Source organism: Cyrtonyx montezumae, unplaced genomic scaffold (assembly GCF_038088225.1).
Source record: "Cyrtonyx montezumae isolate F1298 unplaced genomic scaffold, pur_monq_1.0 scaffold_0, whole genome shotgun sequence".
NCBI lineage: Eukaryota > Metazoa > Chordata > Aves > Galliformes > Odontophoridae > Cyrtonyx > Cyrtonyx montezumae.
In genome coordinates this window covers 51,271,876-51,295,661 of record NW_027071824.1, presented here as the reverse complement: position 1 = coordinate 51,295,661, position 23,786 = coordinate 51,271,876, and the positions used below count along the sequence as shown (strand labels likewise).

The 23,786-nt window shown below is 43.1% G+C and overlaps 1 protein-coding gene across 1 annotated transcript in view; it reads right to left on the bottom strand.

The window, feature by feature from the left end:
• Window positions 1-21,381, bottom strand: part of CDK19 (cyclin dependent kinase 19) — a 113,308-nt gene extending 91,927 nt beyond the window's left edge. Inside the window, exons 1-2 of the mRNA XM_065735073.1 lie at window positions 21,052-21,381; window positions 6,136-6,211 (exon numbers count right to left, since the gene is read on the bottom strand). Of these exons, the coding sequence (XP_065591145.1) occupies window positions 6,136-6,211; window positions 21,052-21,179 (204 nt within the window). The 5' untranslated portion in view covers window positions 21,180-21,381. The remainder of the gene's footprint in view (window positions 1-6,135; window positions 6,212-21,051) is intronic.
• Window positions 21,382-23,786: the final 2,405 nt, after the last annotated feature.

The window sequence follows — 23,786 nt, the reverse complement described above, 5'->3', positions numbered from 1 at the left end:
ATATTGATGACATTGTTGTGTGGGGTGATACAGCAGAGGAAGTTTTTAAAAAAGGAGAGCAAATAATCCAAATTCTTCTGGGTGCTGGTTTTGCTATTAAACGGAACAAAGTGAAGGGACCTGCCCAAGAAATTCAATTCCTAGGAGTAAAATGGCAAGATGGACGTCGTCACATTCCAGGAGATGTGATTGACAAAATCACCAGTATGTCACCACCCACTAGCAAGAAAGAGACACAGTCTTTTCTGGGTGTAGTAGGTTTTTGGAGGATGCACATCCCAAACTACAGCCTCATAGTAAGCCCCCTCTATCAAGTGACTCGGAAAAAGAATAATTTTGCATGGGGTCCTGAACAGCAGCAGGCCTTTGAGCAAATTAAGCAGGAGATAGCCCGTGCTGTGGCCCTGGGGCCGGTACGGTTGGGACAGGATGTGAAAAACATCCTCTACACTGCTGCTGGAGAGAAAGGTCCCACTTGGAGTCTGTGGCAAAGAGCCTCTGGGGAGACCCGAGGCCGACCCCTTGGATTTTGGAGCAGAGCGTACAGGGGTTCAGAGGAGTGCTACACTCCAACTGAGAAGGAGATTTTGGCAGCATACGAGGGGGTTCGGGCTGCCTCTGAAGTAATTGGTACTGAGACACAGCTCCTCCTGGCACCTCGACTGCCAGTGCTGAATTGGATGTTCAAAGGAAAGGTTCCCCCCACCCATCATGCTACCGATGCCACCTGGAGTAAGTGGATTGCACTGATTACGCAGCGAGCTCGGATGGGGAACCTCAACCGTCCAGGAATCCTGGAGGTGATCATGGACTGGCCTGAAGGCAAAAAATTTGGAACATCCCCATCAGAGGAGATACCACGTGCTAAAGAGGCCCCACCATATAACGAACTACTAGAGAATGAAAAGACGTATGCCCTCTTCACTGATGGATCATGTCGTATTGTTGGGAAGCATCGCAGATGGAAGGCTGCTGTGTGGAGCCCCACACGACGAGTTGCAGAGGCCACCGAAGGAGAAGGAGAGTCAAGCCAATTTGCGGAGGTAAAGGCTGTCCAGCTGGCCTTAGATGTGGCTGAACGGGAGAGGTGGCCCGTGCTATATCTTTATACTGACTCTTGGATGGTGGCAAATGCTTTATGGGGGTGGTTGCAGCAGTGGGAACAGGACAACTGGCAACGGAAGGGTAAACCTATTTGGGCTGCTGAACTGTGGAAAGACATTGCTGCCCGAACAAAAAGGTTGGGTGTAAAGGTGCGCCATGTAGATGCTCATGTGCCCAAGAATCGAGCTACCGAAGAGCAAAGAAATAACCATCAGGTAGATCGAGCTGCCAGAATTGAGGTGTCTCAGATCGATTTGGACTGGCAGAACAAAGGAGAGCTATTTTTAGCTCGGTGGGCCCATGAGACCTCAGGCCATCAAGGAAGGGATGCGACCTATAAGTGGGCTAGAGACCGAGGGGTGGACTTAACTATGGATGCCGTTGCACAGGTTATCCATGACTGTGACACATGTGCCATAATCAAACAGGCCAAGAGGATGAAACCCCTCTGGCAGGAAGGGCGATGGGAAAAGTATAAATATGGGGAGGCGTGGCAGGTTGATTACATCACCTTGCCACGAACTCGCGATGGTAAGCGTTACGTGCTCACCATGGTGGAGGCGACCACTGGGTGGCTTGAGACATACGCAGTACCCCATGCTACCGCCCGAAACACCATCTTAGGGCTCGAGAGACAAGTCCTATGGCGACATGGCACCCCAGAGAGAATTGAGTCCGATAATGGGACTCATTTCAAAAATTCTCTTGTGGATATCTGGAGCAAAGAACACGGCATTGAATGGATCTACCATATCCCCTACCATGCACCAGCTGCTGGTAAGATCGAGCGCTACAACGGGTTGTTAAAAACCACGTTGAGAGCAATGGGTGGTGGGACATTCAAGCACTGGGAGAAGCATCTGGCAGAAGCCACCTGGCTGGTCAACACTAGGGGATCAGTCAACCGAGAGGGTCCTACACAGTCCAGCTCCCTACAGACCATAGAGGGAGATAAGGTCCCTGTGGTACATGTGAGGAGCATGTTGGGAAAAGCGGTGTGGGTCCTTCCAGCCTCTGGAAAAGGCAAACCCCTCCGTGGAACTGTTTTTGCGCAGGGACCTGGGTGCACCTGGTGGGTAATGGATAAAAATGGGGACGTCCAGTGTGTCCCACAGGGGAATTTGATGCTGGGGGAATGCAGTATATAATTACGTGTGTATGTATGTATATATATATATGTTTCTATGTAACTTATGTTATTACTGTTTGGTTATGTATAGATATGTGTTAAGCATGATGTGATGATGTGGAATAAGGGGTGGAATGTTGTGGTTTTGTGGTTTTGATGCCGGTATTCCACATCAGAGCATCATGCAGCAGTTAAGGAGTTAATGCTGGGGGAGCAGCAGAGGGGAGGGGCGGAGCTCCGCACCGGATGCAGGCGGCGCTCGGTCTGGGCGCGTTGCTCTGGGCTGCCGTGGAGGTTCAGCACGTGTGCTTCCCCTGCGGGTCCTCCTTAGCGTAAGCTCATAGCTTTTGGTTTGGAAATTGTTATCTCTCTTTCAATTGTTCAATTTTATTAGATTTAGTAAAGTTACCGCTCCTTCTCAGATCGTGCCGTTGTTTTCTTGTAGACCCATCTCTTCCCGCCGTTTCCCCCTCCCCCTCCCGGAGCGCGGCTCTGCTCGGGCGGCCGCGCGGCCACTGACGCAGTTTCTTTTTCTCTCCCCTCTCCCTTCTCGGTTTTCCCTTGGGTCACTGTCACGGACAACACCGTGACACATACAGCAAAGCCTTCTCTGCATAGCTATTTTCCAGGGAGCCACCTCCCAGCATGTAGTGGTGCCTGGACTTATTTCACCTTTGTGTGGAACTCTACATCTCTCTTTGTTGCACTTCGTGGGATTCCTCTCAAATCATTTTTCCACAGCCTGCTGAGGCTCCTCTGAACAGCAACACAACTCTGGTGCATGAAAAAAAAAAAAAAAAAAAAAAAAACAGCTCCCCAGTTTTGTACAATCTACAAACTTGTTGAGGGTGCACTCTGCTCCAGCACCTAGTTCATTAATGAAGGCTGTGATCCAGCTTTACACTGAGCTCACAGCTCTCAAGAATCCCAAACTCCATCATCTCTCCCAAATAAACTGATACAGTGTAATGAGTCAATAACACAGAAGCCCCCTAAGCTGTTCACAATTGGAATTTTTTCTAACGATTTTCAGATAAGCCCATACCACCATTCAGCCTTTAGTTTCTGCAGTTCCTCATGTGAGATTCAACAGAAATTCTGAGTGAGTCACTAACTCATTCATATTTTCCAGCTTTACTTTTTAAAAATGTTCACAACTAAAACCCAGCAACAACCTGTCCCTCATCGGCACTCAAACAGCTGGCATTTCAATTATCTTCAGAGTATACTCTACTTACAGGGAAGAAATTAGCACCTCTTTTGGATACAATTATTATCACAAGAATCTCCTCTAGCATTTCAACATTCTAATACAACAGAACTGGGTGCAACATGGATTCCTGCTTCAGCAGGATCAGAGAATCATGTAACAGTTTGGATTGGAAGGGATCTTGGAGATCATCCAGTTCCAATCCCCTGCTATAGGCAGGGACACCTCCCTCTAGACCAGGTTGCTCAAAGCCCCATCCAGCCTGGTTTTGAGCGCTACCTACCTGGTTTTTGTGCATTGACATCTACAACCTCACTGGGCAGCCTGTTCCAGTGTCTCACCACCCTCACAGTAAAGAATTTCTTCCTAATATCTCATCTAAATCTACCCTCTTTCCAGTTTAAAATTATTTCCCCCCATCCTGCTTTTACCTGACCTTATAAGTAAGTCCCTCCCCAGCTTTCCTGTAGGTGCCCATCAAGTACTAGAAGGCTGCTATAACATCTCCTCAGAGCCTTCTCTTCTCCAGGCTGAAGAGAAGATACCACCCTACAGCTGAAAAAACTGTTAATCATCACTCGCCCCAGGATCCACTGTGATGTCTCTGCTGACATAAGCCTTCTTTCTGTGAGAAGTTCATAGTAATATACACAAAACACAGATTTTGTGCTTTTCAAAGCAAAGACACATCAATTTGATTTGTAATGTCAGTAGAAAAGAGCACTCGGCCTATTCTCTTAGGGAAAGTCAACCAGTAGATTTATTCTGAGTATCTAGGCAATACTACATGCAAACCAGTCTTGAACTACTACACTCAAATGCCCTTCAATTCAGCAACATATTCTTCAATCACATTCTCAGTGTCTTCAAGTTACAGAACTACTAAACCATTTTGAACACACACAGAACCAAGCATACTATTGTTTCTTCCACGCACTGAGCTTATAAAAAATATTAGGGAGGAGAGAAGGAGTGCTGTTTTTTTGTTGTTATTTTGGAGTTTTTTGTGTGTGTTTGTTTTGTGGGCGTTTTTTTTCTGTTGTTTTTGTTTTTAAAGTTAAATGTCAGAACTACCCATGACATTTTAACACCTTTTCAGGTTGATATTTCTTTCTTAAATCAGTAAACACTACATTTTTAAATACAAGATTAACTATTCATGTATTAATTATAAATCTGCTTCTTTTTGAGGAAAATACCATCAATATTGCTTGTTTGCTAAAAAAGAAAAGCCACTTTCCCAACTACTTCACTTTTACATATTTCTAATATTTGACAATCCTAAAATTTCATTGAGGCAAGCAGTGATTTGCTACACCATCCCCAGTTATAGTTATAGGATTTAAACAATTTATGCAACTGCTGTTTGCATAAAGCTTGAACAATTTAAAAATAAATAAGGAATGAAATACTGATATATGATCAGAGGACAGAGTAATTTGGCAGTATTTCCTTATTATGTTGTGTCCAAGTTTGACAGCACCAGCTCCATATCACAGGGCTATCATGACAAAAGTCTCATTTGGACTATATTCCACACACTGATTCTTGTCCTTTGCTTTTTTGTCTCACTATAGAGACAAAGAAACTGAGAAATACTTCACTCCTGTCAAAACAGGCAGAAATATTATCAAGAAGGCCACTGGGTAGATTTTGTGTAAAGCAATCAACAGCAATGGAGACACCTCTCAAATCACTAAGTGACCTTGAACTTATGGTGATAAGCACTTCAAAAGGACAGTAGTTTTATCTGCTGTGGCTCTTGATACAGAATTACTGTGCGCACTACACTAAATGCAATACTGCTCAGTTCATGAATATCATGAATTTTTAACACTTCACAATCAACTGAACACCTGAACACTGTACATCCGTGCAACACTATTAGCTTATAAAAAGCTGTAGGTACAAATGATATCTTATATTTCAAAAGCCCTCAGCATACTGACAACATTCAAAGAAGGTAAATGTTTAATCAAGCAAATGCACTTATTTTGCAACACAGGAAATTCTTGCATTGCAAAATTTTACTCATTATTCAGCACTTTGACAGTAATGTATATTTTCAGTCAGAATTTGCTCTTTAAATATTTTTGATCCTCACATAATAATACCTAATTCTTACCAATTTTGAAGGAGTTTGTATAAACACATGTACATACAAGCACTACTGTGTCATTTTCTTCCTCTTAAAACACATGCAATAAAAATACAGGTAGAGCTGTTTTTATTTCACTATGAAACTTCTCTGTACTTAGGAAAGCAGATAAAGAATGAGAATAAATTGTTATCAGGTATGTTAGTCTGAAATAAAATACACTGTTAGCAAGCTGACTTGTAATGATAGCTGTAACCTTTGGAAATCATTTTCTTTCAAGTCTTTTTAAAAATCATCCAGTTTAGAAACAAACCTTGATTGAGAAGGTCACATTTATTTCCTTCTCAACACAAATGCATGCAAGATAAAATACCAGAGAGGACTATTACCATTAACCTAACAAGAACACTTCCACACACAAGAAAAAACTGTTATATTTACCAAGTATTTTATGAAAAGCTCATGTCTGATTAACTTTCATGCTTGCATACTTCAAGGAAAACATTTTCTCTACAGTAGGTAACACAAAGATTATGTAAAATAAAATACCTGTTGAATAATTATGTCAGTAAAAATAGTTTTATGTACACTTACTGCAATCTCTCTACAGGCCGACATGGATATCCCTGTACCTTCAATTTGCTTCAGTGCATATTCCTTTTCATCTTTTCTGTACAAAAAGAAAAAATATCAACATTTTTAGCTCTGATTTGTATCATATCAATTAATATAAGTACAATGACTTATTTTGATTTGATTTAGATCAAGAAGCTGAAAGTAAATCTGTTCTATGCATGAATTACACAGATATTCCAGGTTTAAAGGCTTCCCTTTAAACACAGATTTCAAATATTGCAAACAATACCTCCTTCATAAATAAATGTTGCTAAACTTTCTCCATCTCTCTCTAAACCATAACAGTAACTGCAAAATAGATCTACAGATGGTTTTGGAAGAGACTTTTCCTAAAATTCTCAGATATTTGCAATCACAAGTAAGTAGCACAGTCACATCCCACACCTGGGAGACTCCCCAGAAAGTATCTGGAAACTACAAGAATCTTACTCACTTTTATGAGCCATTGTCAATTAACTTCCAATTTAAAACATAATAGCATGTCAGAAGTAAAATGTTGATTTTGCGAGGCAAGTCCATGTTTGCCAGACCAAAGAATAGGACTCCTGCTGAGTGCCTGCTATCACAGGCACCCACGCATTACATGCACTCTGAAATCCAAAGTTAAAGAACATGAAATAACCACAGTTTGAAGCAGGTTGCAGGGAAGCAATCAGAACAACCAAATGAGTAGAATGTAGGTCACCCTGAAAGTAATGCCTCCCATTTATTTCCATGGAAACTACAACAGACACAAAGAGCACAATAACACTACTTGATAGAGCAAATTCTCAACTACAAATCACTATTTTTCAACCATCCTCAGCTATGCATTTTTGACTGCGATGAACAACAACCTGCATGTTGAGCTTGTAGCAGTCTACACCAGCAGAGGTGACCACTGCTGAAACGCATCACCCACCACCTCATTGTGCTCACATCCACTGTTTGGCCTCTATCAGGGCCAAAGTATCAGTGAATGTCAATGGGTGCCATTTCTTCTGCAGGAAGGAATTCAATGACACACTTGTTTCATATGCACTTCCACGTCAGACACCATTGTGTCAGACCACTGCTCTGCTGCCTTTTATCACACAGTAAAAACACGTAACAAAATATTGGTGGGAAGGTTCAGCCTCTGCTGCCACACCACCAACATCTGCCTGACATCATGGGCCAACATAATGAAAATAGGAAGCACTGCTTTCAGAGCAGCCCACAAGATACAACATTATCTCCTTAAGCTCGTAGTAAGGTTCAATAGGATTCAACTGCAATAAGTGAGTGTTGATAACCATCATTACCCATGGTAATGATGTACTTACGTGGCTCACCAACTACAATTTCAGGACAATTCAGTAACTCTCAATCCCCCAAAATCCCTACAGCAAGTTCCCCTTCTTTCCAGTCCCACATTATTTCACTTTACTGCCCAGAAAAATTATACTGCCCTCAGCCTAGGGGGTAAAAATTTAAACAGATGCTGTTGCTAGTTCCAGATGCACTTCAATCTATGTTATTTTAAGAACAAACAACTTTTTTATTAAAAATAAATAAATAAATAAATGAATCAGATTATGGGTGTTACCCTCAAAACCTCCTGACTGTACTTGGGGTTACAGAGCACAAGGCTCCTCTAGCTGTTGTAATAACCAGCAACCTCTCATTACAAAAATCCATACCAGCGTCAGGATGTAGTCCTTCAGGCCTGCGCTTTCCTCCCTAGTCAGTAAGGATAACATTCTTTACATTTTAACTACTACAGTGCAAAGGAATAAAATCATCCTGTCCTGACAACATTTTGTTCAGTTGGCTTTATTTCCATTTGCAGTATTCAATGCAGAAAATGAAATTATGATTATTTCACCTTCTGGTAATACTTTCAGTTTTCCCTTTCTATAGGCTTCAAAATAAATAATTAAATAATTACCCAGTTCACCTTACAAGGGTACAGTTCAGATGATTTAGAATAATTAGAACATTTCAAAGGCATCACGCTGTCTTACCTACTGCAATTGTACTCCAGAGTACTCCCATCAGGTGAGAAACTTTTACAAACAAGGTGATGGAAGACTAGAAACAACTTGCCCAAGATCATACAGAAAAAAAACAACCAAGGATCTGAAAACTGCATATGATCCAAACTATTGTTTTTATCCATATCATTTAAATTCTTAAACTTTTAACAATGGACCCTCTTGAATTTACATTTAATTTAACATACATACCTAATTCATTATTAATTATCTACGCCAAGGAACTGGCCTGGAAGCCTATAACCACACTGAAGCTACAGTTGTGACTATTACACCAGTTAATACAGATATTAAGAAAATTATTTGTATATAGCATAACGTTAAGTAAGTGCAGGGCTTTGCAAATAAAATGAATTATACATCATCTGGAAATGCACAATAAAAGCATTTCAATATCTATCTAGACAAAATAACAAAAAATAACAATTCACCTCTGTAAGCAACACACAGAATAATTGTGACTTTGTAGGACAAAGCCTGGGAAAATTACCCAGCTCAGTGCCCTAAGAGCAGAGTACTGGGGTAACACCACATCCCACAGATGGCTTGTTACACTCTTAATTGCTGCGACACAGCATAAAGTTCATCAGTCAGTCAGACATCAGCATCAGTTACAAACTTTTTTCCCTCCACTAAGTGAAAGTAAAGCCACCACACTGAAGAGCACCTAGAAATTAACTGAAAAAATCTCCCATGGTATTTAGATCGCTAAGTGTTGTGGGAACAAAGCCCCTATATGGGTCACATTTGGCACTGGCTAACAGAAACAAGCTGCTCACAGCTACAGAGCACGTGGCCACATCCTCTTAAGAAAGTATTAGTAGCAGGAGAAGTGAAAAGGTCTAGAATTAACTGGAAAAGGTGTCCTAATCCTTCCAGAAAGGGAAGAACTGTCAGTATAGTAACAGGAACTGTCACTATGGTACACATTTCTCAGCAAGCTGGGGAGTCATTTTCTGTTATTCTTTTTCTCTCTTTGTACTAAGCCTCATTCAGACAGCAGCTCAGCCAGCTCCTTTTTGTCTACACTCCAACCAGCCACAAGTGAAAGACATCAGGAATACACACGTTGATCTTAATCTACTTCTAGAGAACAGTATCCATGTTGAATTCCAATAAATATACGTTATTTGATGAAAGCATGAAAATAATGGATGAGACCACCAAACTTCTGCCTCATTTCCCAGTAGTGGGAAGTTCAGTGTCTCAGTAATGCCTGTGGGCACGCTGTGCAGCTGGCCTGCATGCTCATCCATTCCCAGGAGCCTGGTAAGGAGGCTTCACTGTGCTGCAAGCGGAGCTGCACACACGTGTAGGCCACAGGAAAGAACACAGCAGACATGCACATCTCCTCACATGCTTGAATTCACGGGTCAGGGTGGAAAGCACATTCCCCTCCTGACACTACCTACACTGCCTGGGAAGATGGTATGGTTTATTGCGTACAGGATATACTCTTTGACACCACATGGTAGCATTCTGAGTGTGGTGATGAACAACTTTCTAACTTGAAAAGAAGCTGTAGGAAGCTTCGTATTTCAGAATGTTCCAGCAAGTTTAACAGTCTTTCATAAGGCACCATAATGTCAGAAATCACACAGAAGCAAGAAACAAAAAACAAACATGACAATGTATACAGTTTTCCAGAGGCCTAACAAGAAAATACAACAGCAATTACAAACAGATGCTCACAGGTGACAGACAAAATAGGACGAAGTGTTTTAGAAAATTTATCAGTAGGCGTGAGCGAAGTGTAATATCATACAGACTTAAGTGAAGTCAAGACCAAAGCCAGTTGCAATTTCCCACTTCTGCCCTCTGGAATTCAAAAAACTATCTACCACTATAACAGAGATGGTACCTTAACAGGTTATATTCATGAGCACTTTTGAAACAAAACTCTGTATTTCGAGCATGATGCTGTAGAACCACACTGATCAAATGGAGCTTCTTGGTTTTCACTAGCAGACCTGAACAAACTTTTCACATGCAACTGTTGCAGCACTAGATCAGAAGTCTTAAACTTGAGAAGTAAGCAACAAAGTTCACATCTCTTCTGTGGCCGCATACCTAGATTAACTTGGAAGCAGCAGAGGGAGGAGGCAACAAACCTACAGTGCACGACAGTCTTTACTATGCAATAGAAAAACAGTGAAAAGAGAATGTCCAACCTTGATTCAAGTACACACAAGGAAAACACTCTTCAGAACAGAAACACGCCACACAGTGCACTGTCTCTCTGGACCTTCTGTCTCACCATGTCTTTATAATCACAGTTTTCAACAAGGGGCCTTAACACTACACAGCCCATCAGCCTGATGGTGACCAATGAAGTCTGTTAGGTCTCCCTCAGGCATCCCAGATGGCATCAGCAGCCTCTGCATACGCAGGCAGTCACACCAGAAGGCAGTACTTCTCTTTACTCTGCTACCTCAAGGCCTGGAGCGTAAACATGAAGCCTTTCTGTGATCCATGAACATACCAGAAGAGGCAGAGAAGGTGACATAATTTTAGAGATTACCCTTTTCAAAGCCTAACAATACCAAGTTCCTTAACGCTAGGTATAGTTTAATCCTTTGCCAGTAATTTTTTTTGTGGACATGTCAACATCAGGCACTTGCATAAATGCATGCCCCAAAGGAAGGCTAACTCAGTACTCATAATAATAATTGAACTTAAGTGATGACTTTTGTGTTGTTTGAAAATAAATAAATAAATAAAATTAGAAAGCCTTCAACCACAAGATGTAGAAGAACTTTATAATTTTGTTTGAGATTAGTGTTCCAAAATTAAGCCCAATACAAGCGCTGTGAAAGTTTGTAAGTTGCACAAGATGTCTGAACATACAGCAAATACTCACAATAACTAACCTTTAAAAAAAAAAGTCTGCCTCTCATTACACACATTGCAAGAAACACACGAGAGAACAATTACACTAAGATTAGCCTGCTGGAAAATCTGACACATCACAGACATGTAAAAGGGATCGTGTTAAAAGTACCATGGGCATCATGCTATTAACAGACACCGGGTGTTATCACACTGTCCTATTAGAAGCTGACCTACACCCTAATTTCATTACATTGTCCGTAGAATATCTTCTGGTATATCTTTAAGAAACACTTTACATGGCTGCTCTTCTGCTTGTTATTCCTTCAGAAACTAATCTATGGACTCAGAGATGCATAATAAAGAGGAGGGAAGTTCTTAAAGCACTTCTAGGATAATGGCCTTTAAACATGACTTGCTTATATTGCATCATTTTCATGGAATCTCAAAAAATATGCTATGTATGAAAAAAAATATTGTCATACCACCTATGGCAGATGCTCTTTATGTGTGAGATGAGGTGACAGCTGATTAATAAAAATCAGTAATCCGAGCACTATTCACACTTTATGTCATAAAAAATACTCATTTACCCCACTATGACTGGATCAAACTGAGAATGGGGAATAGAGACCTGCTGACAGCAATGTAACACAACTAAAACTATTCCAGAACCATTAGACCTGACCTAACCAAATTATTTTCCTTTTTCCTGTAGTTCCTAAGTCATAAAATTAAAGCACAGAAACTGCTAACAGAGACTATTTTGCAGCCACAGCCAGTGACAGATGTTTAAGATCTCTGTAACAACAGAAAACTGGAAATCACATTAGCCATAGCTCAGCCCTTATGTTTTAAGAACAAAACATCTTAAAAAGGAAAGAAAGCACAATTTCAGTCACTGCCCCTTCCACTCCATAGCCAGTGTGGAAGATGCACAGGACCTCAACCAGCCACAGGACTGGTGCAACTGCTAAAATTAGCATGCCTCCAAAATATCTTGAGTGAGTGAGAACTGTGAATTTCATACGAGTAGGTTCATTTTATAGCAGATTGGCATAAGCAGACCTGACAGCCTGTTTATAAATTTAAAAGCTGGAGTGTTCATGTTAAATTTTGAAAGCTGTAGAATTATTCTGCCGCTCCAGGTAATTTCTTCCAGTGTTTGCTGTATTAAAGTAAGGGACATAGCTGTACCTGATCTTATTTCTTTCTAGACAGGCTTGATTACAAGGTAATGAACAGCTTTAGGAAATACCTCCCTTCTGGAAAGGCTACTGCATCTGAGAAGCAGCAAGGAGAAAAAAACCTTCTGAAAGAAGGAAGAAACAAGCTTTTACTTATCAGTGAATTATGTGCCAAGGCTACAGATCTAGGGTCCATTAAACTCTGCCAAAAATGAGTCTGCCTTTTGTTTCACAAAATCACTTACAAGAAGAATGTTTGTGTCTAACCACAACCTTTGATTATATTAGCCATCTGTTTTTCAGTAATTTTAAAAGTTCTAAATCCACAGTGTAAAAACCTACAGTAAATACACAGCCCAGCACGCCAGGTCTTTTTCTGCAGTGCAAATCTAGCTAAATACTACAACTTCCACAGGCAGGAAAATACTGTCAAAGCACCAAATACTGAGGAACCTGTAATTCTTTTGCAAGAACCTCAGCCTGATGCACTGCAGAACTCTGTTTTCTTCAGACTTTCCAACTCAACAAAGAACACATGAAATCTTCAACTGTCTTTGCCATAACTACATGAAAACTTACTAACATAACACAGATCTAATTCTTAATTAACTAATTTCATGTTCAAACTCAAGTTAATAATGTAAAATATGTTCAAAAGCTACAGTCCAAATTGTTAGAAAGAAGCAGGATTCAATACTAACGGAGTGTCACTACTTTTTCCCCATACTTCAATGGGAGAGGATCAAGATTTCACATACATACAGATGCATTCCAACCAATAAGAGTGTCCTGCTACTTCCCAACAATTAAGACAATCTTTGGTCAGTAATCTCTATCTGTTCCTATGGAACTGAAATCAGGTGTGATTTCTTTGGAACTTGAAGTCCATGCACCCCACAGTGAGAACAGGCTTCTCTTGCGCTTTTCTTAGTAGCTTACTAGCATAGCCTGGTCAAAACTTTACACCAACATTTTCTCCTCATCACTGAACTCATGCTAAAGGTAGAATAAATGGCATTTCACTTGAAATGGTCTTGTGGTTGACATGAACTGAAGGTCAAATTAAATTTGGTAATTTGTCTACCTCTGTTTCTCATTTAAAGCATGACAGAACTGGGCAAAGAAACAACTGGTTATCCTCTACACTGACTGCTTTTAATAAAAGGAACAAACACAAAGCTGACTTTGAAGTCTGCAGTGTCCTTGGGAACATGCTAACAGCTCAAACAGGAATGCTGTACAGAAAGAGGACTGAAACCCACTGCTACACTAACGGCACTGAACAAAGCCAGAAATACAGCGCCTCTCACTGAGCAATGTACTAAAATCTTATCATCAATCCATGGGAATTCACAGAAATTTTAACGCTGCTGATCGTCTTCTCTAATCACCTTTATATTTGCAAAATCCATGAACCATAAGGTAAGAAGACCCTCTCCTAGAATGGTCTACTCGGGAATCAAACAGTTCACTTCACACTGCTAGAATTTCATGCATCAGCAGCCTTCTGCCACTAGACCTCTTCAGGCACAGGTCTCCATGACATCACAAAGCTATGAGAGTTGATCAAGGCACTTGCAGACAGAGCAGTCCCATGTTACTTGCCTGGATGCTGCAGGCACTCCAGTTAGGGCAGGGAAAGGAAGCAGGGACAGAACAGGCAGGAAACCTTTTCTGCCCATGTGGAAAGGATTGACTTTTTACGCAATTAATGCATGAGTAAACCATATACAGTGCCTCAAAGTAGCAGCAGTGTCATCCCTCACCTCTGGATGTTGTTTCCTTCCCAGAAGATCAAGCTTCTGCCTCCCAATCAATTGCCTATTATGTTTATTTTCACTTGACCGAAAAAGAATCAACTGCATCTTCTACATGTGGCAAATGGAAATCAACAAAATAACCTTACTACACATAAGGTCCAGTTTCTGAGAACCTATGTTTAAAAGCGTACTGTCTAAGGCTATCCACAATTCATACTTACACCAGAGCCCTTATCCAGGAGTGAGCAATTCAGCACGCACAGGCAGCTGTAGCTGAGGCTCTGCCTCTTGGAATGCCTGACTTCTTGTGTGGTTTCATCTACACAATGAATAACCCCAAAGCTGTCCAAAATTGTAAACCTTGTGGAAAACAGATGACAACTGAGGGTAAAACAAGAAGTTACGCAGAAGCCTCAATCAAAAATTTATTAAAAAACTGCTAATCCCAAAAAACACAGAAGCAAACAATGTTCTTTGTAATGTCAACTGTTCCCATAATCCCTGCTCCTTCAATCTTTCTCACAGTAAGATACTTTTTTTTTTCCAGTTGTAAAGAAAATGCCCACTAATTTTGCAAAGGTCAGTTAATTTCTACAACATTCCTTTCAGCCAGTCTTATCAGACATGCTAATATTTCATGTATTCTCTCAAAACGTACAGCTTAAGCAAAGACATGCTCTCACAGAAAAGACTAAGAAAAATATTAATGAGAAATTCAGATGCAGAAGTATCCACTGATTTACAGACTATCACAGAATTTTGCTAGTAACAACCAATTTGGATCTAAAATGTTTCTGTAGTTTATTCCTTCTGAAATCTATTCAGATAGCTGAACTCACAAGAGTCATTATTTCTACTGTCGTCACAGATAGCATTTTTACCTGTCAGTCACCTAACTGACAGTCAAATGATCCATATAAACAAAGTCTCCAGAGCAGGAAGGTGCTTTCTAAAGCTAAATTATTTAGATACATTCACTCATAAGTCAAGTCAAAACAGTAAAGGTTTTGTCTTTGCTACATAGAAATTGTTCTTCATTTCCTAAAAGTCACATGCTGAGCTAGACAATTTGATCCAAATGCAGTTGCCCTAGACAAGTTTCAGCATTCCTTCAGGCAAACTTGTTGGTACTGAAATGAATTAATCTTTTTAAGTCCTGATACTTTAAGTTCTAATAGTTTGCACAAGAAACTGGAAAAGGGCAGCCTGAGTCAGTTCTTCAATGCCAGCAAACAAGCTCAAGAATCAACACATCTTTGGAAGCCAAATGTAAGAGCTGAAAATCACTTCTAAAGATCCTTTCCTATATTATACACATGGACTGTATGAATTCCTCAACTATGTGTTAAGCAGCAGTCAGTGTATGCAAATATAGTTTTACTTTGCAATGTGAATTTCTATTAAAAAGAAAAGAGGACAAAGACTTGGGTCAGACAGCATCTGTACAAGTCACATGTTTGATTAAGGCCACAGAAGAATCAACCTCTCAGAAGATATTTTCAAAAGATAGAGGAAAATGTCATGAAGTTGCTAATCAAGTCACTAGTGGAATTCAGTTAGACTAGTCCACAGAAACTGTGGTCACACTTGCAACCAAGCCTGCAGCATTCTGAATTGCAGCGATTTCTGAGTTTGCTTTCTTTTTTAAACCATGCATAATGGGATAAACTTGAAAGTAAAGTTACAAAGAAACACTTTCACTACAATACAAGGGATTATACTGTATGACCCCGAAATACATCAACATGTTAAATTTCTGTCCAGTGGTTCAGAAGAGAAATATTCAGCTCCTAATCTAGCCCCTCTTCCACTTTGCATTGTACCATCTTACCAAATGGGGTGCAGAAAGGGACACATTTCTCCTTCTACTCTCATTTCCTTTTCGTGCAAAGTTATTAGGAAACTCTTAACTTCTCCTTCTGTAACAGAAACCTTCTTATCCTCTTTGTCTAAATCTTGAACACTAAATCTTGAGAGGTTTTCCTTCATAGGTTCTTATGGGCCACCTTAAGCATGAGTATTCCTCTGCAAACTTGGCAATAGTCTCCATCTGTTTCTCTCTCAAATGCAACCTCTCCTGCTTCTCATCACCCACACTCATCTCATTTTTTCCCCTTTATCTCCTGCCACCACCCCGAAGTTTCTCACCCGTGTGCTAGCACAAAATGAAACACCAGCTGAGTGCTGCTTGCGTTCAGACAGGCCCAGGCCACACAGCTTGGCTCATCTCTGTGCTCAGAGAGTGATAGAAAGAAGAAAGGACAAAATCACTACAGGAGAGACCACATGTGAGAGCCTGTGGGAAGCACCGAGAATTACTCATCACCACTCACACGGTCCTTCTGGGCAGGAAGCAGAGCCACGGTGTAGCTGTGCTATCAGCTCTCAGCACAATTATGAAATAGCAATTAGCTCTTCCTAGCTCAGGGTTTTTCATGAGAAGGCAACACAGACAACTAGTCAGACAGGTTTGCCTTAATTCTCCTGCATCTTCTCACACCTTAGCAGCACTCACTGCTAGGAAGGGTTCTCAGGATTTGCACATTACCCCATATTTAGGTTTACCTGGCTATACAGAGATCACATAGCAAGGCACCAACACTTCCACCCATTCTAGCTTCCCCAAGCTGGCAAGTTTATCCAGGGGAAAAGAAAAAAACAAAAATGGAAGTGAGGAGCAAAACACAGCTGCTCTCACATCATAATAGGTATAGATGTTGCTGCAGAGAAAGGCAATTGCTCAGGATCGCATCCATTGCTCTCTGATTTGGGTCAATATCTGTGTGATGCAGCCCACCACAGGACTGCAGTTGCAAACGGCAACTACAACTGTCAATTAAGAACACCAAACTTCCAGACAACGTCAAATAGCAAATATGAAGTTTAAATAATAACATATCACAGACTCTCAAACACGTGGCACACAACGCTGCAGGTACACATTCAAGAGCATGTATTCCTTGCCACATCAAGGAGCTGTCTCTCAACAGCAAGGGTAGCTGCAGCATCCAGGCACTCGTTGCCCTGTGACTGCAACCCCAGCATTGCTCATTTGTAGCATTCGGTCAGCTCCAGCCTAAGTTTCACTTCCTGACACACTTGTGCTCTATGAGTTCAATAAATTCAGTTCTGAAGAATAACAATATGGGAGAAGTGCACATAAATTACTGTTACACCAATACTGATTTAGCAGATTACGCAGACTGTCTCTGTCTGTTCTAAGCTGTAAGTTTTCCACCACCAAAGTGATGCCAGTCATACTTGTGACCAGATGCAATCTCTGTGCAACTCAGCCCCACGTGCAGAAATCCCAGCTGCCTGAGCCACACCACAGAAGCACCTGTTTTTTTCAGTGTGGCTGCTCCCCACAACACTTCTCTCTTTATCAAGACTTTTCACATCTGCATCAAATAATATGATTCATGATATTAAAAAAGAATAATTATGTAAAACTAAAGGCAACTTGGCAGGAACCAAAGCCAGCATTCTTAGATAAGATTCATACTTACTCTGACCATGGCCTTTCCCTAACTTTCACTGAGCCTCTGGATGATGTGAGCACTTCATACCACCATTAAGAACTTAACATCCACACTTCTGCACGCTGACACCACATGGAGCAACAGAGACTCCCCTTTAGATCCAAGCCCAGAGTACTCACAAACAGGAGAGGAGGGGCAGCAGCCCCCAGCTCCAGCCTTTCTGCACACACCATCTTGGAAGCTTCATATTCCTGCCTTTCCCTGCACCCACCTGCTTTTTAAAAGCTTAGAAGATTAGAAATACTACATAGTTAGGTTTTTGTTATAAGTCTTGTTGGCGATTTTGTTTTAATAACTTCTTTTGCCCGCAGCCATACTTTAAGCCAAAGACCAGCAACAAGGCCGCAGTGTTAAAATGCAGCCAGCTCAGTTGTTAGCCTAAAAGCAAGCACAAGCGAGAACTAGCAAGAACTAGAGAGCTTTTGCCCCCTTAGACCAGACTCAGCTTTTACAAGTGATACCTTGGCTATTGCAGAACCAAGAACAGCCTGTTTCCAGTTAATTTCTGAATCCCATTATTCCTGGTGTGTTCCTGACTAACAGCAGTACTCTCCCAGCCTGCTGACGTGTCCAGACACACTCCTGCAGGTGAGAAGACATACAGATGATGGAACAGAAATACCCTGCAGTGGCGTGAACTGATAGATCTTCCTAAAGCATACATGAAAATAATTCAGACATATTCAACACCATCAACAACAACAACACAACACAGAAATTCCAACTCACACTTTTTCCTACAAATTGCCTCTCCTGCAGTAAGGAGGCACAGGAAGTCTTAACTAAACACACCACAGTGACTGAAACTGTGAGGAAAAAAGAGCAAGGAACGGAGCAAGAAAAAGTATGATGCAAAACAAATTATTTTTCCCCAGTCACAAGAGGAGTAAGAGTATTCTTTGTTTTACTGGACAAATGTGAGCTGGTGTCCAAAGAAACATTAGCGATGTCAGCATGCTATTTTTGAGGTGACATGCACACAAAAACAGCAGGTTTTCCAGACACATGAAGAACTAAAGTAGTTAACACTGACAGCTGAATTGCAGCCACAAGGTTTATCTCCATATTCTTACTTCCATCCCCCTCAAAGCCACCAGTGCAGCTTCAGTACATACAGAAACAAGCAATTAGCTTACATAGAGATCTATTTTCTAGTCCTTCTGGACTACAAAGATACTGAAACTCTACAAAGCCAGGAGCCTTACTTACCTAAGCATATAATAAAAGTAATATTTCGAGATCTCATCAGGCCACACAAACACTACTGGAAAAGATGCTCAGGTGTTCAGTATCTTCCAAAATACGCTCATATGACATGCAAATGTCAGACCAACACTGTTCAGATCTGACCGCCTATTAAAAAATGCTTTAATACTCCACTTTCACAGAAATAATCAGTTCACTAGAAACATGCCCAACTGATATTCCAGTCTAGGCTGAAAAAGCCAAACCCAGTTGTTACTCCATCTGAAAACTTATTTTTATACCCAAGCCATTCTCTGAGATCTAAGCAATCACTTTCACAAGCATTTGATCCAACAGCTCGCCAAGCTTTGTATAAACACATTTTACTATTTCATAAAGTCTGTGTGCCAAGTTTTTGAAACGTGAAGTGACAGGCTCTCCATGGAACTGCTGCAGAGCTATGAGGTTCTCAGTGCCCCCAGCCTCTTGAGGCTGAAAACTACTACGAGAGGCCGAGTAGCCAAAATCTTATGCAAGAATGCTCTGCAAATTTAAAACACTGAAGCACGATCAACCAAAGAAGAATTCCTTCACATGTACCTCAGAATCCCCCAGTGATCAGCACACTATAAATATGCATCACTGCTGAGTTTCTTTTTTTCTGTTGGAAAAGTTTCTGCCATTAAGAAACTCACAAATTTAAAGATTAATGGTAAATATGCTCCACTGCATAAAGATATTTTAGCTATCTGCTTTTTTTCTTCCCATAAAGAAATCACCTCATCTCAATAATTCCTTTAACTTGTTCACATCTTACTTCCATCAAAGGTCCTGAAGTTACACGAACCAATCAAGAGTGAATTTTCTTATGCCATAAGGCAGTTTCCATGCTTCACAAAGCAAAGCCTGACTTCTTACAGTGAAGTTGCATTTATGCCCTATTACGTTGCTTTTCAATCTAATTGACCACTTAAAGAAACTTCTCACTTCCTCTCACCAGCTGGACTGCTCATGGCTCTAGGTCTCCTTTAGCTAGTGTAACAAAGCTGGAGATAATCTATTTTTTGCCGTGTTTACTTCTGACTTAATGCTTATTTGCATTTCTAATACTATTACTTAAAGATTTTCAAGATGTCCTTTATAGTGCTTTGTAGCATCAGTGTAGTTGTTATCACAACTATCCATTACCACTGAAGGAAATGAGGCAGATAAGCTAGAGACAGATATCAAAACACTTTCTTTGGTCATAAAAACAGTAAATTTGAGGTTCTACTTATTTTACGTTGTTCCTACATGCAGTAATACCCAGGAAGGCTGTAAAGTTTCTTTTCAGAGTTAGTTATGCTTTATTTTTCAGGTTGCAGAGCCAGTTAGGCAGAGCTCACCTCTCAGTGCTTGATCCCTCACCTGAGGGAAACTGACTTTGTTACCAACCCCTTTGATATTACAACTGCTTGACTCGAAGTTTAAGTTGTTTGAAACACATGAATGCAATTTACTCCTATTAAAAAAAAAAAAAGCCTGGGTTTCTTTATTAATCTAAAGCAGCATTCCATCAATCACTTCCACAGCTCCATACTCAGTGTCTCTTTTCAAAGTTCCAGCTGCCTGGAATGGAAGGCTCTTCAGCACTTGGCTAGAAGGGTGCCACCTCAGGTTTACAAGCCTTTACAGTGTGCTTACAACACTTCTATAAGCGCAGTTTATATCTGTGCACCATCCGCACAACGCAATGAATGGAAAAGTGCTTAATGGCCCTTCCAGAAGGACGGGGTCAGGGTCAGAGCTCTCCCCTTGCACCGCTGCCTTCCGGAGGCCTCTGACGGCTGCGTGCAAGCCACGGTTTCGGCAACACCAAATAGCAGTGCGAGCTCCCCAACCCACAGCGTGTCAAGCAGAATCCCTACGACACCTCTCAGCCGTCTCTCCCTCAGAAGCAAGACCTAGAGACACGAGTGGGCTCAGCGACCTGACTAAACGAAGCCTGCGTAGGTACGGGAAGAGATGCAGTGCTCGCCCGTGGGGCATGGGTGCAGGTGGCGAGCCAACCCATAGAGACGACCAGACCCCGCAGGCGGGGGGGCGTTCCGGAGCCGCCCGGCTCAGCGGAGGGGTCGCAGCCGCCTCGCGTTCACCGCCCGCGGGGCGGAACCCCCGGCGCGAGCGCGACCCCGCGAGGCGGCGACGGACACGCGTGGGCAGCGCGGGGCCGACGTCCCCGCAGCGGCTCCCGCCGCGCACCTGCCCGCCCGGGCCGGGAAAGTTTCCGGGCTGAGGGTGGGGGTTGGGTAGGTGGGGGCTGGCGGTGGTTAGCGACGCGCGGCCCCGGCGAGGGTTGGCGGCGCGCGGCCCTTACCCGTCCTTGCGGCGGGCCTTGTAGACGTGCCCGTAGGTGCCTCTGCCCACTTTGCAGCCCTCGTATTCGAACAGATCCTCCACCCGCTCGCGCTCGGCCGCCAGCTTCGACTTGAACTCGTAGTCCATGTCTCGCCCATGGGCGGGGAGGGACGGGAGGGGGACGCGGCGCTGGATCAGCACCCCCGGCCGGCGGAGCCCCCTCCCGGCGCCGCCATTTCCGGGGCTCGCTGGGGGCGGGAAGGACCGGGTGTGGGGGGGGCGGTTTGTTTTTGTTTTGGTTCGGGGCTTTTCGGCGGGGGGAGGGGGTACGCTCCGCCGCCACCCGCTTCAACTGGACTCCTCGCGGCGCGGCGCGGGGCACGCCGGGACTGGTAGTGCGGCGGCGGGCGCCGATCCCGGCGGCGTGGGCGGGACGCGGCCGCGACGGGACTACGACTCCCGGCGTACCCAGCGCCGCCGCGGCCGGGCGGCGTCGGCGCACTGCGCTCCCCGGAGACGGCGAGCGTTTCGGCGGCCGCCGGGAACTCGCCGACTCCTAACGTCGCGCGAGCGGACGCACCGCCACCCGGCTCGGCGCATCCGGCCAGAAGACCGCGCGAGCCCCGCGACCACCCCACACGGGGCCGGGAGGAGCGGGGGGCTGAGCGCTGCGGCGCGGCGACTTGTTTATCTCGGCGGCTGCCACTCAACGCTTGGCTCCGCCCCCCGCGCGCGATGCCGATCCCCGATTGGCCAGCGTGCTGCGGGGGCGGGGCCCGGTGCCTCTAGCCCCGAGGCTGCAGCGGGGGTATGGCTGAGTTTGCGTCGCTGGGGGCGTAGCGTAGGTCGGTTTCAGGAGCGCAGGTTTTTACGCTCGTTTTTGTAGCAGGAATCGCAGAGACAGAGTTGAGCATTCGCCTTCAATGGTGTCTGCGTCCTGCCGGCGGGGGTTGATGGGTAGGAGCCCTGTCCCTTCCGCTCTCAGCGTGGAGGTGTTTGGACAGACCTGATGCTGCTGAGAAGTTCACGTGTACAGATACACAGCGAGGCCTTTTAAAATGACGCTCCAATCCATCGCTCCGTGGTTTCTTTGTGACAGATTCTGCTCCCCACGAGCTTGCAGCGCTGCACAAACGCTGCAGGGACATGGGACCTCACTGCAACGAGCAGATGGCACCGGGAAAAACAGAGGAGAAAGGAGTGGAAAACACTGCCCACCCAGCAGCTACCTGCACTCCTTTACCAACGTAATATTTCCCACAGAACCACAAGTACTTTTGTTTTTTTTCTGCAGCTGCAGAAATAGATCTTTCTGAACAAGGCCTGACCGTGGGCTGGCGATCTTCCTAAAATGCAGTAGTGACCATTTATCTTTCAACATCAGCATTAAAGACGTTTGCTAAAATTAGAGCTAACCATCTACCTTCTGCAAAGCACATCTTTAGTCACCTAGTAATCAAATCCAGCACTGAAAAGGGAGAGACGTGGGCTTGCAAAGACAAACATGCCACTACCTCAGAGGGCTGTGCTGTTGGTAATAATGAACTCTGTGAGTTCCCATTGCTCACTTTGACCAAAATAATCACTGTTTTTCCCCATTTTCATCTTGGATGCTTTTGTTTTCTGCATGACAAGTCTGATGTTCCTGTAATTTGCTGAGTGTCTGCAGCTCTGGTTGGAGGGAGTGACAGCACAGCCAGGTGTGGAGGCCTAGCCTGGCCAGCAGCTGTGAGCCTAGGCAGCTCAGTTCCTCACTGGCACACCCAGCTCCTTAGTGTTGCAATTGGCTGTTTTATCCTTCCATAAACTGATCGTGCTCTGGCAGTAAACATTTTGCCCCTCGCTGCTGCTGCTGGGATGCTGTCCAACAGAAACCTGTCTCAGGGAAGCCTTTTTTTAACTTTCAAACCTGCATTTCCTTGGGACTTTTCTACATTCCTTTTCCCATGCAAATACTGCCCTAAAGTAGCCTTTCTTTCTCTCCTGTGTGTAACCTCTGCCAGAATTATTTATAGACAGCAATTCCATCCCCTCACACCCTTTATTTTGTTGGACTCAACAAGCCATGCTCTTCTCACTGCCCTAATTAGCTTCCTACTCCCCCTTCTTTTGATCATCTTATGGTATTTGCAAATCTTGCAAAGGAGAATTTTTGTAAAATATCCCATGTAGCAATTGTGCTTTTACTTTTTGAATGTATGATTCATTCTAATCCACGGTGACTTTATGAGTTCACAGTTAAATAAAATACTTCCTTTTTTTTTTTTAATTGAGGAATTCATTTTCACTTATTTTGCCCTCGAGTGGTTTTTGCCTGTTGAATAACAGAAAATGGGACTCTCTCTGGTCGCTGTACCGAAATTTGGAGGTTTGGCTGATCCCAAGCTAGTTACATAAGTAGCAAAGCGTTGTCTGTGTTCCTGCTTTTTCTCTCATGAAAGAGCCTTGGTTTCATTTTCATGGCTCCTTACATTGGCCACTAAGAAGCACAGAATCACTAAGCAGTTCCAAGTTTAGGCCAGCTGAGATACAGATAAGAACAAGATTACCTTCTCATTTGAAGACTGCAGAAGTTTTATCAGTTCATGGCTAGAACATGAGTATGGGCACATTTGTCTCACCTTGCAATTGGAGCAGATGGCAGGATTCTGCCTCAAATTCTTGTATCTTTTCCTACTTGAAGAATCTCTGATTTCTGAACTGCCCTTTGGCAGCAATCCTGTTCTGGGAGACTGCATTCCTGTGCAAATGGCT